This window comes from Haliotis rubra, unplaced genomic scaffold, assembly GCF_003918875.1.
Source record: "Haliotis rubra isolate DU_JTF1 unplaced genomic scaffold, ASM391887v1 Scf647, whole genome shotgun sequence".
Taxonomy (NCBI): Eukaryota; Metazoa; Mollusca; class Gastropoda; order Lepetellida; family Haliotidae; genus Haliotis; species Haliotis rubra.
The window spans coordinates 172,186-192,113 of NW_025767354.1; the positions used below are offsets into that span (position 1 = coordinate 172,186).

Below are 19,928 nucleotides of genomic sequence, written 5' to 3' on the forward strand. Positions count from 1 at the left end.
GGAAGATATCCGATTTGGAGGAAAGGTAAACATCAACGTGTTCTACACTCGTATGTTGTAAATCAGTAATCGGCCAAATCACGAAGGCAACAGCCTTCAGAAACGTTTACTATTACCTTGTGATGCACAGGTCTCTAGGATATTGTTGGATTGTCTTATGTGTTTTGTCTTTTTGTGGCCTCATGACAGATTTTCTACAATTGTTTTACAGTGCAAAGTCTTCAGGTGTATTTCACCTTGCGTTTTGCTTGTCCTGCAAAATAGTTATAGATACATTCCGACAATAGAAACTAATTGCATCTTCGCATACTTCTCGTATCTCAAATATCTCGGGATGGTTTGGTTGGTATTTGATTTGTTTGATTTTATATATTGTTTTGTATTATTTTTTATGCTAGAACTAGTGGGTAAAATGCCAGTTTGGATACGAAATATGCCCAAGTCTTTGAAGGTTTGGGTGTTATTTAGTGGGCGTGGGATTGTTAGGTGTATGTTTGTCTCCAGTTAACTCTTCTGGAGCACCATTCTGTGTTGTTGGTAGTGTATGCTATGCACTGCGGTAGGACGTGTATGGCCGTTTCTGTTTCATTGCAATATGTGCATTTGTCTGATAGGTGTTGTTATATTTAATGTAGATTTAACTGTGTGGGACTTATTTCTAGTAATTGCCGCCCTGACAATATTTTAGGATTTATGGTAGTTTTTTGGGTTTTTTTTGGGGGGGGGTGTATCTTTGGAGTAGATGTTTTAGTTTATGATTGGAATTTGGTATTTACTTTGCCACTTTATGAAAAGTATTGTTTTGATAGGCTTTATATTTCGAAAGACAACGGAACATCTACATGTGTACAACAAGAGTGATAAGATAACAAGGAGTGATTGAGTTAATATTTAACGTCACATCGGCAATATCTCAGCCATATCGTGACGAAAACAATTCATACAATATAAAGAGAAAACGTTTTGAAGATTAAAACCTGTCGACGATTGACAGTAAAAATACTAGAGAATCACAGATATGAATAAAACTAGCGAGGAAAGCTACAACATTTCAATTAAAGAGGACAATACAGTATAAAACACGGGCTATAGATCGCCAACAACAGAAGGCAGATCACCATACTAGGAACCATGGGGACATACATTACTTTAGCTACCTGCATGGACCCTAGCTGGATTTACACCATCCCTTCAGCCGCTGGCGATTGTAGAAAAATGTAGCCGGCAGCTAAACGAACAAAGATACTACGTTTAAAATATGGTAAATTTACATTTTACTTTGAAAGTTTTGGGACTTAGGTACCCTCTCAGGAGGACAATAATTTTACAGTACTTTAACCCCCTCTGAGGGTACAGCCACTAACAATCTAAGTTACTAATCTAAATTACCAATCTTTAAAGTATGCTTATTTACGAAATACATTAATGAGAATTCATCAAACAAATCAATTTCTTTTTAAAAAAACAATAATTAATGATAATTAACATTTGTAGAAAGATCCTTCATTGTTTTTACATTGAAATATTTATCCCTTATGATGGAGAATTCAACACAGTAGATAAAAAGGAAAGCCAGTAAATAATTGGCACTAAACTGGTGAGGTGGAAGCTAGGGATTATTACCCCAGGCATGGATGATGAGATAATGGACTGACTGAGGTTGGTTTTACGCCGCTTTTAGCAATATTCCAGATAATGGAGGGAAGGGAAAGGACAAAAAACAGATGGAAGCCAGGTCTAATTAGTTATGAGTACAAGGTCAAGGAAGCCAGAAGTGATGATTGAGTCTCAAGTGCCAGGCAAACTGTTGATTTCTGGTTGTGATCTCCTAATGTCTATGGACAATATTGTCGTCGTGTAAGACCACGACCTTCCGCTAGATTAAAGGCTAGCAGAATTTTTAATCGTAGAATATATGTAATTTTAATTCATGGCCAGCTTTGTTCATAATCACCAACAGCTGAGGGAATGGGTGAATTAAGCTAGGGGCCATACCTGTAGCAAATGTAAAAGTTAGTCCCAGTGGTCTCTAGTATGGTGATCTACTTTCAGGTGCTGGCGATCTATAGCCTGTTTTTATATCGTATTGTCCAAATATTACGTTAAATCCTAACTCACTCACTCACTCTAGTATGATGATTTTCCTTCATTTGTTGGCGATATATAGCCCGTTTTTAATTGTAATGTTTGGAACATATCATTTTATGGTAACTAAAGCTATGATATTCTTGTTATTTTACTGCCCTTTGTTGGAAGGTTTTCAATTAGATAAAGATTGTCCATCATAAGTATTTCACAGTGAAAACATTGAAGGATCTTTTTATGGGTGAATTACCATTTTATCAGTGAATATTTAAAATAGATAGAACTGATTAAGAAATCCAATGGCCAAAGTGTTTTGTAAATAGATGTACTTTTATAATCGGTAGTTTAGATTAGCAACTGAGATTGTTCGTGATTGTATCCTCACGGTGCTAAAGTGCTGTAGAAATATTGTTCTTCTGAGAGGGTACTTAAGTCGCAATATATTCACTGTAAATCTAAACTTACTACTTTTTAATCGTAGAATGTGTGTGTTTTAACTTAAGGCCAGTCACCAGTGGCTGAAGGGATGGTGTAAAACCAGCTATAGTTTGGCATGAAATGCATGTTGACCCGGTTTTTTGTAAATATCTCTTCATCCAATGACCCAATCGATCTTTTGTGCATTTGAATTAAAGAATCTGTCTATGTAACTGTCAACAAAATAAACAGCAGAACGCAGAATGCTTGCAGAGGGAGGGAGCCAATGACCTGTAACAGCGTCAGTGTTGGGTCATAAAGGTCAGTGCACGTGCAGTTCATGAGAGTTACCTGTGCACTGCACAGTGATAGACCGGTTGGATTATTCACATTGACCACTTCCAGCTGTCATCATGAAAGCTTATTCAGATGATGCTAAACGTTTAATCTTTTTAAAAAAGAGAGCAAACGTAGCAAACCGATTTACAAGGTGTCGGATTACATGAAACTACAACTTTTGCTCTTGGCATGAAAAGAACATCGTGCTAAAATTTGTGAAAAAAACCCAACAACCAATAAACAAAACCTTGTACAAAAAGGTAGGCATCCAAAGTTAGATTCTTTTGACATCAGGGTCATCAAAGATGTCATTCGCCGGCTATTTGAAAATTTAAAGATTTTAACCGACAGCATAATTCTCACTAATGGGTTTTGTGGTTAATGTTGAACAACTCAGAGAAACAAACTCCTTATGATGGTTAACAGTTGGCACCCACCTTACCCTATTCACGACCTGTGACACCTCCTCATACCTGTCACGTGCATAGCTGACCTACATTGACGAACGTTGACCTTTATGACCCAACACTGACGCTGTTACAGGTCACTGGCTCCCTCCCTCTGCAAACATTCTGCGTTCTGCTGTTTATTTTGTTGACAGTTACATAGACAGATTCTTTAATACAAATGCATAAAATCGGTGATTTGCAATGTGATTAGGTTGTCTGACAAAACATCCACTTGCACAGTTTAAGATCGATTGGGTCATTGGATGAAGAGATATTTACAAAAAACCGGGTCCACATGTATTTCATGCCAAACTATAGGGTCCATGCAGATAGCAAAGTACTGTAAGAACCCATGGTTCCTAGTATGGTGACCTGACCCTAGTTGCCAGTGATCTCCTGCCCGTTGTTTTAAATACTGTATTGTCTATAAAAGTTTGTTTAGTTTTACAGTTACATACTAGTTGTAATTCTCTATCTATGATAGTCTAGCTCTTTTACTGTCCTTCGTTGACATGTTTTTATAATTTAATTGCGTTTATTATGAATTTAGAACTTTTGAAGTCACAACATGGCTGAAATATTGCGACTTTAAATGTTAACTCACTCACCCAAGATAAAGATTGTTATCTATATATGTACGTAGGTTTCATAGTCACGATATGACTGAAATATTGCCGATGTCACTCACACTATGGGTTCTTTTGGCGCCAGTTGTTGTCAGTAGACAGGACTGTGGTGGCTTCCCATTTGATGGTGTAGTCTTGGTTCTTGTTGATATGTTCAGAAACTTGAGGTCGATTTGTTTACCGATATTTGGTGTTCTTTTTAATTTGTTAGTACATTTGTTTTCCATTAAAATGTATACAGTGGTTAAATAGGAATGGTAACAATATCGTTGGTTAAGTAGCTGTTGACATTTGAAACTACTGGATACATATCCAGGTATTACTGTGCGATGGACCGCCTCCGTGGTGTAGTGGTTAGAGCGTCCGCCTGGAGAGCGGGAAGTCGCGGGTTCGATCCCCGACCGCGTCATACCAAAAGACGTTAAAATATGGTACGTGTTGGTCCCTGCCTGTCGCTCGGCATTAATGGGTACAACAAGCACTGGTCGGCTCGGAGTCAGTATGTGTCTGAGTGGGGTATTCATGCTTCACTGCGGCATGGTATCTCAGTGGGCTAGCACTATAAAACCAGCTTAAGTCTTGGCTAGTACAAGCAGCCACACATACACATACACACGCATGAACATCGTCATATGAGCACCTCACCTGTGCCGTGGTGCTATTCCTTTAATTTTCTTGCAGAGAAAAAAGAGAATACCTCAACTGTATGTGTTCAAACCGAAACCAGCAACTGCACCCATACATTCGAAATCGACACACACACGTGCAGTAATAATGGGAGGGAATGGTACATTTTGCAGACGAATGTTCCCGAAAGTGTCTTCTGCTTTGGTAAGATCTGTTATTTGTTGTTGTTTGTTTTATAATACTGCACTCAGCAATATTCAATGCCATGACGATCTGTAATAAATCCAGCCTGATACAGAGAATACAAGATTAACATCATGGCCAAAACATCTTGGTTTGACTCATTCTTATACGACTAACCAATCAGAACTCGCGTAATGATTGCGGTGCATCGATAAAAATAATCCCGAATCCTTAAATCGTTTATGACACTATGTCATTGTACAAATTAAAATATTAAAAGTATAAATAACATAGCTCATATAATTGTTTGGGCTCATATGTTGTTTTTAGTAAGAATAATGCCATGGAAGGTGTGAGATTCAAATCCACGCACGTGTGTTTGTTTACATAACGGCTCTCATGGCTCTGACGATCTTATGGGCTTTTTTTGGAGATTGTACGTGCGCTTCCCAACATTTTTAGGAAATGTGATTATTTATCGCTACGAGATTCAAAACCATCATATTAAAATATATGTAACTGATCAACTTCAATCTTTAATTTCCAACATCTGGGGAACGTCTGACGTTTGGGGGGTTATTCATTTTTATTTCAGCATATTCATTTAATATTGAACCAGGGGTATGGCAGAAAGGTTACATATTCAATAAAATAAATCCCATTTGTGATTCTTAATCCCTATTTACATACACATTTTGAAATATAAGGTGAACAGCTGGTAATAATTAAGTTTGATTATGTCTTTTAACAAATTTTATTCCCTCCTTCTTTCAGTTGTTTCAAAGAGGATTAATTCTTTGAATAAAAAAACCCCACAAAACCCCCCGAAAACATCAATACAATATACGACTCCTTCAGTGATATAAACTGGAAGCAGACAGGAATAGAGTTATCGTTCTTGTTTAAGTAGTTTGGATGTTCATGCGCCGATATGAAATCCTTCCATAGGGGCACGAGACGCTATACGACTTGTCCCGGAATTACAGGAGTTAGTCATGAATGATGGAATACTTGCAGAGTTACCTTCCTTGCATCCATTCAGCCCTGCGTCAGAAGTGTATTTTTAGAATAAATAGATAATAAAAATATAACTATAACGACAGTTGAAAAGAAAACTTATCTTCAAAAGCTCAATGGTAAAATTAGGCAAGATGATATTTCTTGTCATTTCTGCTCATTCTTGTTCCTACTCTCCGATGAACCAGACGCTGGCCGGGACAATGCAGGCGAAGAACGATTTTTGTATGCCATGAGTGGCGCTTAAAATGTTGAATGGAATATATTTTACGTGAGTAATTATTAAATATAAGGTTGGAAATCTGAGAGCACAACCCTGTGAGGAAATGGGTGTCTACCTCTGATGGTGGCGATATTTTGTTTTGACATTTTTCGAACCGAAGCGAGTACGTTGCCAACCTTTGCCATTTTCGTTCGTATATAGGACGACTGGTAATTGTTCTCTCTCTTGCCCAACCCTATCGGCTACAGTTTGCCTGCATTTTAACAAAAACGGTATTTCCTCTGATGCTATGCGGACATGACTGAAATACTTCTCAGAAACCAGCGTTCAGCACAACTCGCATTTGAACACATTTTGAAACATTCTAGAAACAGAAATACATTTGCTAATACTACCTTACAATTATGGTCGACCAAATCGAGTTTTGAAAATTGTAACCTGTGGCAGTTGGAAAATATACCCTGACTCTAGTTAAACTGTTGTGTGACATAAGCAGCCCTGGTGCTTGTTTAAACTGTTGTTATTGTATGAAGTGTCAAACAGTATAAACAGCCCAGCATTATTTTGCGCGGTACCAATGGCCGTAGCCTCTGACCAATATTACCATCAGGCAGAAAACCCACACATGGCGATACCCGGCAGAATGTGAGCCAATGGCAGTCTGTGGTTTGGAACCAAGGGATATAACAGGCTGTAAAAGGTTAATTTCCATCTTTGTCGAAGTTCGTGGCCGGGTTGGAGAGCGCAACCTGTGCTTATTATGAGTTATGCCACTTCTATGTCCTTTCAATTGACCAGTCAGATTTCCCATTAGAAATCACCTGCACTGACCTCAAATAGAACATTTTGGGCAGATTCCACCTGAGACAAACAAGATCATAACTGTAATGAATATGTTTTGTTTTCCGAAGCCCGCCAAGTCTTTTAACTTGAAAGGATTTGGAAAACATCAGCCAATGCTTCATATACTGTGCAATTCCCTGGTCGGATGGCGATTCTCGTTGGCAATTCGCTACACTAGTTAGCTTTACATAATGCCATTTTGTTCAGCAAGGATGGATACTGGACTTTTCATGGTCAGTTATGTCCATTTCGTCGGGGAGATGCTAGCTAATTATCCCACCAAACCGGAAACAAGAAAAACATTGGAGGCACCTGAGATAATTAGGAAATTTAGCGAGAATGACGTGAGATGAAGTGAAGCTGATTTCAATAGCAGCACCGTCTGTTAGAGACTTGCTTCTAGTAGCAAATACTGTTTCTGATCTCTGGTCATGTCAAAGGTCAGATGGAAACGAGTTATCAAAAGATGACATCCCCAAAGGGACCCCGCTTAATTGCAAAACTCAATTGCATCCTACCCGATCAAGGATCGCCTCGAAAGAGTCAACTCCCTATGGATTGGAAAGGGTGCCATACCCTAACCTAACCTAACCCTACAGATCGTAGACTGGCAGCGAAGTGAGCCTGAACAATATAGCCAGACAGCACTTGAGCCGCACAGGCTGGGCCCGGTAAAGTGCACTCAAGCCAAGAAATTCAGCCACCCCTATGCGGAGTCCAAATCCAACTGGTTTCCATGTGTAAAACTTGTTCAGAAGTGCTACTGCCAGGGGTAGCCTCTAAAAACACGCGTGGGTTTGCACAGCGATTTCCAAGAATGTATCGCTCAGCCCTCGCGGTCCTGTTACTGAACACGCCTCTAGAACGTTTCGCTAATTTCCTGGAAAGGCTCATGGATGTTTCTAAAATAGAATGAATTTTCCGATTCTGCATTTCGAAATTACACACTGAACTAGTACATGTGTGCTGTATTACGTTTCAAATTAATTTGAATTGAAAGTGTATCAGTTTGTTATCGTGTTTGATCATTAAAAACACAGAATGTGCTTAAATTTGAGATTGATGGAAAACTTGATTTCCAAATTAACTATGAAATAAAGCGGAACAATTATTTCAGATTACCCACATTGCCATGTGACTCCTAATTTGCTACGGCTATGTTCATTGGCAGTGTATAAGAGAGAAAATTCATCTGAGAGACAAATTCAGCCCGCATAAAAGGTTGGATCATTAGCCTAGCTAGGGAATGTGGTAATTAGTTGGTTTTTGAAGAGTAGTGTAACTGTCCCAGTGCATCTCTTATTTTAGGCCACACAAAATATTGTTGTTTCTCATCACTTTTAAAAAAATATGTTTGATTTTATTTTATATCCTAAACCCCTTGAATTCTGTGGAAATGTACAACCTTTTCTCAGAAAATTGCATGCACATTTTGAAAGTAAAAGTTGCATAAAAATGAAAAATACAATATGGGGGTTGGGTCAATTCTTTTTGTCGGGCGGTAATGAAAACCAAGAATTAAGTAGCAGTGAATAATCCAGACTACCCTGTATACCTTAGGGACTTGATCAGTGTCCATACACCTGCACGGAGCCTATGGTTGGAGAAATACCTGGACAAAACTGTCTCTGCCCAAACCCCCTGGAACTCCATCCGCCTGAAGATAAGATATGCAGAAACAATTGACTCAGACTGCAGACTGCTGAAAACCTATCTCTTCCCAGAAGCCTATCCCTTCCTCCTGTGATGCGCTGTTGAACAGCTTCGAGTTGGATACCAGGCGCCGTAGAAATCCATTATTCATTACCTCGGATGGCGATTTCGTTTGCAATATTTGATAAGAATATGCATAGATTTGTTACACTAGTCAGCTTTACATAATGCCAGATTTTTTCAGTAAGGGTAGAAACTGGACTTTCATGGTCAGTTATGTCCCTTTCCCCGAGAAGATGCCAGCAGCCTTCCCGTCGACACCGGGAATAATCATTAGCCTAGCTGGGGAATGTGGAAATTAGTGAGTTTGAAGAGTAGTGTTACTGCCCCGATGTATTTTGGCATATTTTATGGGTGTGTTTCAGCCCCTAACTACTGTCTCAGTTCGCCATGTGCAAATGGAGGTGAATGTGTCGCAGGCCGTGACGGTTTCACATGCAATTGTACGACAGGACATACAGGCCCTACGTGTGATGGTGGTAAGTATTACATTTTTACCCTACCAGTTCACTTCCGTCTTCGACTGAATCCTTTAGTGAAACATTTAGCAGCCTTGTGGTTCGATTCCATACATTGATGCATTATATTTAGTCTGACCTTATAGCCATTTGCAGTGATAAAGTGAGGGTAAAGCCTCACTCACCCTGTTCTTTCACTTTGTAGAACGTGGGTAAACAGTTTCAAAGATCTGTCTGACCCTGACTGTACATGAAACGCTTCTTGACCAAATAATCTGCAGCTGTACTTATTATTTTCGAGTGCAGGTGTACTTGTAACCATTAGACAAGACTAATGTAGATACACATATACTTGTAGATCCTTGTAAAGTGTCTAGAACCATACCGTACCTGGAGGCAAGAGGCCCATCCAACAAAAATCCTTCTCAACACACTCAAGACAGAAATCTTCATCCTGGATGGTTTGACTCCTCCAAAACTGCAAGCATACTGACTAGATATGCATGGGGCTCGGTATGTGGGAACATTAACCCTATGTGGGTCAAAGGTAGTTATATCATTTTTTATGTCATTATGTTGCAAGTACCTATTCACATTCGTTTATCTGAAGGTGCTTTATTTAGAATCTGGAATAGAGTTGGTATTAGGAAAATTGTTCTTTTCGTACGACAAATGTCAGGTAAGAATAAGTGGCTCTTGGTATTGCATCAGCATTAATATTAACCGGTGTTTTATCTCCAGATCATACTCAGGCCTCCCTCCTCGCATACTATATTAATGGATTGTCAAAAACCATGGCGTCTTAAGCGTGATTTTAGAATTTAAGCTTAGAATTAACGCAAAAACGTCTTGTGTTTAGCCAACATCATTTAGTACTGACGGCATGAGTGAACATAACTCTGCAGCATGCATTTGTATTTCCTCATATCCCTGTCTAAACAAAACCCTTAACAAAAACGAATGTGATATTTAAGCTTTCGGTTTGACTGTCAGTCATATTTGCAAATGCTTTAGATTACTTTTATTCATCGGAATCTGTACCATTTTATTCGAAATTAGAAATTATTAACATGTTTTTCGGTTCATCGATTACGTTGATTGTCTGGTTCGTTTACTAGCCGCCTTTTTCAAAGCAAGAGGAGTGTTTCAGGCTGGAAATTACTTCCATTTTTTGTGGATGTCGGATGCTTCCGGTAGGGCAGGACATGCTTACTCAAACACATGGTATCGTCACCAGAGATCCATTCATACTAGAATGTGTTTCTGAGGATAGTCTGTTGTATTTTGCACACACGTTCTGTATTTACTCATGCTGTCACGTGCTACTGACAGTTTAACTCTCATTCATTCTCTCACTAAATCTGACATATAATATTGGTATCAAGTAATATACCTAGATCACGACTATCACAATATTGCAGTTGTTACTTTAGCCAGGGATTCCGGTCAAAACTCACCGAGATGATCTTCGTGTGATGATCCTAGTTATTCAGTGGTCTGGTAGTAACATTAATAACTTCATTCAGCTCACGCAAATACCAATTTGGAACGACATTGAAAGAATATAGGACAAAATAAGTTAGGGATATTGGTATTTCTACGATTGATATTTTATCAGTGTGTCAATGAATAAATAGATCATTATTCATAATTTCAAAATTTACATATATCCCTTACTATTTTAACCACTATATATACTGATATACTTGGAACTGCATGTTTGAAAATGTTTTAGAGATTAGAGGCGACCTGGCAATGGTGTGTTTGTCGACTCGCGGCTTGTACTGTTATCAAGCCTTCCTTAATACACGGACCCAAACATGCAGCGACGGGAGGCGGGTGTTCCGGTTGCTGCCCCCGAGTGGCCCAAACAATTACTGCTATGGTAAGAAAGAGAGGGAGCTGGGTTTTACAACACTTTTAGAAATATTCCAACAATATCACGGCAGGGGACACCAGGAACGGGCTTCACACATTGGGCCAATGTGGAGAATCGAACACAGTCCTTCAGCGTGACGAGTGGACGTTTTAACCAATTAGCTACACCGCCATTTCATGATATAGAAAGAATTTCTAAAGCAATGTGATTGTGTTTCCTCTTGATGTTTTACCAAGTATGAATAGTTTTCTTAATGAGTGACATGCATTTTTTGTTCTAAAATTCATCAACTTTGTGGTTACTTGAATTTATATTGCAACAAAACTTGATCATCATACCTAGTTTCATTATGCGCAACATTTATATGATGGAGAGTGCTGGTATTATCAGTTCATGAAGTTATGTGACGGATTATCGCGTTAACATACAAGGTTAAATGTCAACAACACTTAACAACGTAAACAGGAAAGCCCGTATAATACTTTCCTCCTTGACCTGAACGATATGTTGTGCAAAAAATCGTCCTCGAAACTCACGTGTCAGTACCTTTCATAAAATAAAATCGTAGTGTAGAAATCGAAGATGTTAAAACCGTCTCTTCATCAAAAGTATTTTTTGTGAATTGAATCCTGCCAGGGGCACACACTTCTGTAAAATGGCATGTGCGTGGAAAAAACAACAATATACAATACAATGGTCGATCAGTTGTCATGTGGCCTCTTTACGTCAACGAAACCCCGGCGAAGCATTTCAGTAGAAATCATGTTGCTGTAGCAGAAGCCATATCTTTTTTTGCCAAGCTTCTGTCGTGGGTGCTGGCATACTTTGTGAACGATGTATTTCCAAACCCACCTACGTATTTTCTAGCAACCGGCCAAACGATCACTACATGCGCATCTCAAATTATTACATTATTGTGCCTAACACAGCAGTTGAACAATATTTAAGTTATTGGTATGAGTATGTCCAACGACAATGAGCACACCTCCGATGTCGACGTCCGTTTCAATTTTGTTGCGCTGTATAGAACTACACGGTTATATTCCAGATGTAGATGCATGTGTCTACCAACCCTGTATGCACAACGGGACATGTGTGCCAAATAATGCCAAACACAGCTGCAACTGTCAACAAGGCTTCTCGGGACCTGAATGTCAAATAGGTAGTTAAAATCGTATTCTAATCATTTCAACGAAACTATAATCTCAACATTGAATAATAAACGTAACCAGATATCGTTAACATTACTTAACTGTTGCAGTGATATGACTGAAAAAATGATGACTATGTTATGAAACAATATGCTTTTATTCAGTCATCAGCCTTCACATTATCTTGAGTAAAAATAATTAATGAACATAAATGTTAACCTTACATTTCAAATCACCTTTGCCTTGATCTTTACCTCCTACAATCTATCTTCATGACGATGAAACTAAAACTCATATTCGGTGTTACAGAATGCAAATCAACAGTACAAGATCTCCTCATCATAGAGGACGTTTCTACATCTGTCGGTCCACGTAACTATGGGAAAATGAAGGACTTTGTGGTTGATACCATCAGAAACATCTCCATAAGTTCAAAGAAAACTAACGTGGCTTTCATGGTCTTCTCGGACACAGCTGAAGTCGTATTCCATTTGAATACCTACAGGGACAACAAGACAAGCATCATGGAAGCCATTGATTCCCAAACGCATACAGGGGGGAACTCATTTCTTGGAGATGCTATCAAACTTGCAACATCTGAAGTCTTCACGGAAACCAATGGGGATCGGTCTGACGTTCCGAATGTGGTTCTTCTCTTGACTGACGGGTACAGTGACGCTAATGAAGACGTGAGAAGTAGCATTGATGGGTTGAAAGCCAAGGCGGAAGTGTTTGTGATGACAGTCACTGACCAAGTGGACAACACCACCATCGACTTGGTCGCTTCTTCCCCTGCTCTGAAGCACGTGTTTCACATCGACGCTTCTGAAACAGCAAGAAGCATCAAGAATGTAACCTCTCTCCAGATTTGCACTGACCACATGGGACGTTAAATAACGTCTCTAATCTCATGAGATATATTAAAGTTATAAAGATGCAATATGTTTTCATTTCTTCGTTTAAGTTGTCCACTATTCTTCTATTGCAAAATATTACATTTTAAGAAGCTGAATGAACGTGAACAACTTCCATATAACACATTACACGTGTGTGTGTGTGTGTGTGTGTGTGTGTGTGTGTGTGTACGTGCGTACACGTAACAAATTAGACACTTTGATAACTTTGATACCTGATAACACTATACCAACACCAAGCTCAAAGAATGTTTTATCAGGCACGTGGTCTGTATTTCAGAATTATGTATTATCATTATTTTGACAAGTGACACGAACTTCCACCCGAGCGTTCTACACATTTACTGAAAGTATTTGAAACAAACTGAATTAATACTATGTGGGTTCATATAACCTCAAAGGTTCAGCTTGAATTTGTACAATCTCAGAAAAGAACCAAGTATTTTCAGCGTTGTACACGGTTATCCCACATGACAAATTTATTGAAAAACAGTATTCTTTGATTCCCTGTGTCACTTCTTAATACACGTAGTGAACACAGGCATACTTTACATATCTATGTTCAGTGGTTCATGACAACTTAAGAAACCAAATGTCATGTGAAGTGGACTGAGAAAACACAGTATGTTGCGCACAGTAGTTTGCTTTTACATAGGCACGTACCCCCTGACGTGGTAATCTTTTCTGTGGAGGTACTCAAGGATGGTATTGATTTATTATGCTCGTCAAACCTATACAGTGACTTTGAACAAACCATGACGATCCTCTATTTAGGAGTGATCACCTCCCTGCCATTCATTAAGCTGTAAACCCTGGTGATGATTTACCTTTGTTAAGATGGAAATTTGCCAAGGCAAATTGGTCATTATGTGAGAAGCTTAAACATCTTTCAGTCCATATTTTAGATAAGGTTATAATTTCAATTGGCAAGCCAGGAAACAGAATTGAAACAGAATAAGCTAGGTTTCCAAAATAAGTTCTCGTACATAGATGTCACAAGTATGGAATGTGAGACAAATTCAAAATACCTAACTTTACTTCCAACAATGGTGAATACCACAACGAATTTTCATGACATGCGCTAAATACTGCCCTTGAGCAGGAGCATAATACATCAAGAGGGGCTGATAATATTCACTATAAGCTCTTGAAACGTTGGTCTAGATGTGAAGCACGTCTTGAGATCCTTTTAGAAATATTTGATCAAATACGGACTTGATGCATATCCTCCTTCCTAATGCCAAAGTAGACACCGTTCAATGTGTCTGTAAAACCATGAACGAATGGTAAGTAATAGATTTATTTGGTATCTGGAAAGCAATAAACTCATTACAAATATTCAATGTGGTTTCCGAAAAAATCGAAATAGTATTGATCATTCTACCATGACTTCAGTAAATACTGGATTAAGATTGGTTAATTGAAGCCACTCTGAGTAATTTAATCACGTTATATACCTCTGATTTTCGAACACAGTATATAGAGGATCTCAGGTTGAAAAGGGGAAAATTTATCTAAACCGGCATGCCCTCCACACCCGGCATTTTTTGCCGGTCCCAACAAAAGCCGGTTTAGAGGGCTTCCACTGTATTTATACAAAATATAATTTTAATAACGTCGTTATGGTAGAATGAAGATAAACATACTGTGTTGGAAAGTCAGAGGTATATAACGCGTTTGGTTTAAATGAAATTGAGAGCTGTTATAATTTCATATATATACCTCTGATTATTCAACACAGTATATTTATCTCCTAATATCAAACATCTAAAAGCCAAATGCCTGAAGGCACTCGACTTGTTAAAAGTCGTTTTCAATTCAAAGTGGGGAAGGGACCAAACTATCCACCTTCACTTATACCGATCACTGGTCCGATCCAAACTGGACTATAGCTCCATCGTATATGGCGGAGCCTGCAAAAGCAACCTTAAACTACTTGATTCTGTCAACCAACAAGGTCTAAGACTTTGTATGGGATCATTTAGAACTTCTCCAGTTGATAGTCTCTACGTCGAGGCAGATGAGCCTTCTCTTACCAAACGCCGTATAAAATTATCTTTACAATATATTACCAAACTATATTCTAACGAGTCAAACCCTGCATTTAACTGTGTCTTCAATCCTCTTTATGAGGATTTGTATAACAAAAAGTATTCTCTTGTTCCGCTTCTTGGACACAGAATTAAACCATTCATTTCTGCTGCCGGCATTGAGCTGGAGAATACATCTCCTTCCCGATTTCTTTCTTCTCCTCCTTGGCGAGGCCAGAAGTTGACTTAAAATCAGAAACTAATGAATTGCAGTATAAACAAGAATTTTGTCAATTAAGAAATAAATATAATACATATAAATCCTTATTTACAGATGTGTCCAAGGATGGCGGCGCAGTAGCTTGTGCCACTCATTTGATCCAGAACAATATCTTCTCGATTGCCTGATAACAGCTCTATTTTCACAGCAGAAGCTAACGCCATCTTAACAGCCTTAAAATATATTTATAAACAATATATCATCTTTTCAGACTCTTTCATGCCTTCAGGCTATTAAAAATCTTTCTTGCAAACATCCACTTTTAATTGAAATTATTGAACAATATAATGATCTAGCTACTGGCCAGTACGACATCGTCCTCTGTTGGTTACCCAGCCACGTTGGAATCTCTGGTAATACAATGGCTGATCTTGCTGCCAAGGCAGCACTCAACAAATCTGTGACGCCACTTCCTATTCCATACTCTGATTACAAAGCTAGCATTAGAACTTACATCCGTGATCTGATGCAAAGGAAGTGGGACACCCAAGTAGGTTTAAATAAATTATATAAAAAAACCTATATAAGTTACACTTACTCGGGTTGTCAGTCCAGATTTGAAGAGATCATTATGCGACGATGTCGCATTGGCCATACACGGTATACACACGAATACTTATTGAAAGGTGAAGATCCTCCGTTTTGCATCCCTTGTGATGAAAGAATCACGGTCAAGCATGTCCTGCTTGACTGTGTTGAATATTCCATCATGAGGGATAACTATTTTAAATCACGAACTATGAAGGATCTTTTTAGTAGTATCAGTTCTCATTTAATTATTGCATTTTAAAACGAATTAGAGTTGTTAAATGATTTGGAAATAGATAAATATTTTATGATTGGAAGTTTGAATTAGTAACTTAGATAGTTAGTGGCTGTATCCTCGAGGGGGGTTAAAGTACTGTAAAATTATTGTCCCCCTGAGAGGGTATGTAAGTCACAAAACATTCAAGGTAAATTTAAACTTCTTTTTTTAAATCGTAGAATATGTGTAATTTTAATGTATGGCTAGATATATCTAAATTGCTGACAGCTGAAGGGATGATGTAAATCCAGCTAGGACCCATGCAGGAAGCAAATGTACTGTCAGTCCCCATGGTCTCTAGTATGGTGATCTACCTTCAGTTGTTGGTAATCTATAGCCCATGTTTATACTGTATTGTCATTTATAGGTAAAATATTTTAGATTTAATTACTAGTCTTAAATTTATTCCTGTGATAATCTAGTTGTTTTACTGTCCTTCGTCGACAGATGTTTTATAATGTAAGTGTGTTTATTGTTAATTTCCAACTTTTTTAAAGTCACAATATGGCTGAAATATTGCCTTGATTATAAGTCTTAACTCACTCACTCACTCCTAGAGACGGAACACTGCTGGTGATAAATCCTGGACTAAAAGTTGTAATTCATTGAAAGTAGTCCTTAGTCCTCTACAATTCCACTGTATAATATGATTATGATAAGCTATCTTTTGGGAGGATTTGTTGGGGATGTTCCCTGTACTTTCTTGGTGGGCGCTAGGCTGTGTGCCCTAGAGCAGACGTTTTCGGACACGTCCATGTCCTCAAGGGTTCCATATTTGTTGTATAGGTTGATTTGATAATCTGACCCTTTGGGGGTTCTGGCAATCAGTTTTTTCAAAGAATCTGTGGTTTTTACGTTTGTTTTTAAGGCTTTTGAGTTTAATGGTGATGATGAGTCATGATCTGAGGATGTTTCAGATTTGCTTTTAGACGTGCCTGGAAGTGATTCTGTTTGGGTAGATATTGCAGGTGAAAATATCAGAGGAGATTCCGTTTTAACCAAAGTCAAGTTTGTCTGACTGCATGCAGATGGCTTTGTTATTCTAGTGGTTGCTTCTGACGGTGTTCTGGTTATGGAAGCATAGCTTTCTTTATGTTCTGAGCTTTGAACTACTTTTTTGGCATCTTCAAAGCTAATGTTTTGGGTGAATTTAATTTTATTTATCTCCATTTGATGTTTCCAAACAGGACAGTTCATAGAGTCAGAGGGATGATCCCCTGCACAGTTGGTTGTATGTGTCTTTTCACCACAGTGAGCACATACAACAGACAATGTGCAAGTATTTACGCCAAGACCGAACTTTAGGCATTTGAAGCACCTTAGAGGGTTCGGAATGTACGTGTCAACATTGATGTTACAATAGCCTGCTTTAAGAGATTTTGAAGCATTTGGTGAAGAAAATGAAAACAGGTAGGTGTTTGTTTTTATGATAGCATCGTTTTTACGGGTTGTAAAACGTTTGCCATTGAGTACGCCTTGATCTTTCATCTCCGATACGACGTCAAGTCCCGACATATCAGCAGACAGTCCATCACGGTATCTGATGATTCCTTTGCTCGTGTTTAGTGTTTTATGACCCGTGACCGTAATGCAGACAAACGATTCTGTACTCAATAATTTTGGTGGCTTGTTGCCGTTTTCCACACTCAACTAGCAGAGCACCGGAAAGTAAGCGTTTAATATTTTTAACTTCACCGGCAGAAAAATTAAAATATTAATGATTTCACCAGATTGGACCATGAGCCACCGCCTTCTGGGCATACGACTCTAGGCAAAAACATACATGAAATTGTGTGTTTGAAATTCTATTAATTCTCAAAATTTTGTGCAACAGTACAAGCATAGGGCTTGGCGTGACCAGCCAGTTGAGAGAATCGGGCCAATTCTACCACCCGTCTAGGTGAAGTAAGGGGCGAAGTGGTGTGTTTGGCAGAGGAACGCTATTTCTGGAACCAGTGCCTTCAACCACCAGACTCCCGTCCTCCACAGACTCAGGGGCGAAACCACAGCAAACAGGTTGCCCAATCCGACCAGCAATTGGGTGCTGTGGACCAACATGCCCCCCGGTCCACGAAGAGCTCTAAGCGTTACCCAGCACCCACCACGAGGTGCCTCTAGTGTTGAGAGATGTGTGAGGAGATACACTGACAGGGACCCATAGACGTGTATCAGTTAACGATGTTTTTTGCCTGTTGTCTTTTGTCATATTAAATGAGGATTGATCCAGTTCTCAACCTTTTTGATATTTTTAACACCACCCGTTATTCCATGAATGCTCTTAATACAACTACAAAAAGGAATCATGACCAGTACTCAACTGTCATATAGTCAGTCTCAGTATCAAGAGTACGTTTGGATTTTTACCTCGGGTTTGGAAAGCCATGTTTGTATGAATAAAGTTTCATCATCCCTACTCCCCAGCAGCCACCGAGTGCCAACAAGGGCAGTAATTAACTGCCTGTGGATGTCCAACAGACAGATACCAGGGATATAAGGATAATATACATCAGTAGTAAGTCCTACCAGTTTGGCCCATTAGCCACAACCTTCCGGTGCATCGAGGCAAGTTATATGAAGATTTAAAATATATTTAACATATTATATATACTAAAACAAACAGGTCTAAAACACCAAGCCAAATAATGGCAGGGCAATGAAGATTTAGTGCTCGGCATGACCAGCCGATTGAGTGAAGCGGGCCACAGACACAGGGGCGCAACCCACGGCAAACAGGTTGCCCAATTTGGTCGCTTTTTACGACCAGCAAAGGGGTGCTGTGGACACATTCTACCCCGTATCCACACGTGGGAATGTACATGTGTGTCGACATGTGCATGTATTAAAACCCATTAAATGACTTTGCCTGAAATAATACTCTATAATTACACGGTTTGAAGGTCCTCCTCTGTGAAACTGTCAAATATACTGTTTATGAGTACAGCAGCTGTATAATATGATTCCGAGTGCTGAAGATGAAAAACACCACTCATTACATGTAACTGATGCATTGTAGACTGGCACAGCAGACATCTCACACACGATCAAATACACGTGTGTGTATAAACTAGAAGTGACTAATTCCATAACTAAAACTTTAATTGATAACAGTGAGTCAACAACTGCACGAATGGATCAACCCTCAAAGCGGGAAAGGACAGAAGTTGGTACATCCAGATTCACGTGTAAACTTGACGTCTACAGTAAAGCTGATAACAACACTGAATTTAGATTTTAAAATCACATCGGCAACATTTCAGCCCTATCATGACCATGAAACCTACAGATTAATAAAAACAACCTTTAACGATCTGAAAACATGTCAGCAATGGACACTAAAATAATAAGAATATCACAGCGTTTTAGATTTTAAACTAGCAAGTAACCATAAAATATTATTCTCTAAGTGATACAATATGAAAACGGAGTCCATATCGTCAACAACTGAAGGCAGATCACCATACTAGAGACGCTGGATACTTACAATACCTATCTGGATTTATTGACACCAACAGAAAATCTGATGAACCAGTCACCAACACTTAGCACCGTCACATTGACCCTATGCCAGTTATTCGGCAATATGTTCATCACTGATGACAGTCAAAATGGGATAATCAAACCGGAAAACTGCATAATATCCGATCATAAGTATTTCAAGAGTCACCCGTCCTAGCCACGATGTTTGCCGTTTTTGTTGATTTAAAGGGAGAAGGTGCTCCCATGTGAAGTCATTTAAGACAGCTAACACTGTTTTAGCCTGTATCATTACTACATTAATCCGTCACTTTTTAAATGTTCCTATTTTGAAACAGTTGTTTGCTCTAATCCACAGTCATAATACTTTAACGCAGAAATACACTGTTATGAAAATATGTAAATGTTAGCCAAA

General features: G+C 38.8%; 1 protein-coding gene and 1 long non-coding RNA gene across 2 annotated transcripts; both read left to right on the forward strand.

The window, feature by feature from the left end:
- LOC124257005 lies at nucleotides 1-9,385 on the forward strand. The gene is made up of 4 exons (XR_006893160.1): nucleotides 1-37; nucleotides 4,609-4,747; nucleotides 8,888-9,001; nucleotides 9,339-9,385. It is a non-coding gene; the product is annotated as an uncharacterized LOC124257005 (long non-coding RNA).
- Nucleotides 9,386-12,282: 2,897 nt separating this feature from the next.
- On the forward strand, nucleotides 12,283-12,903 carry LOC124256988 (vitrin-like). Its single transcript, XM_046690954.1, has one exon. It carries the CDS (start codon nucleotides 12,283-12,285, stop codon nucleotides 12,901-12,903), a length of 621 nt encoding a protein of 206 aa, XP_046546910.1.
- Nucleotides 12,904-19,928: the final 7,025 nt, after the last annotated feature.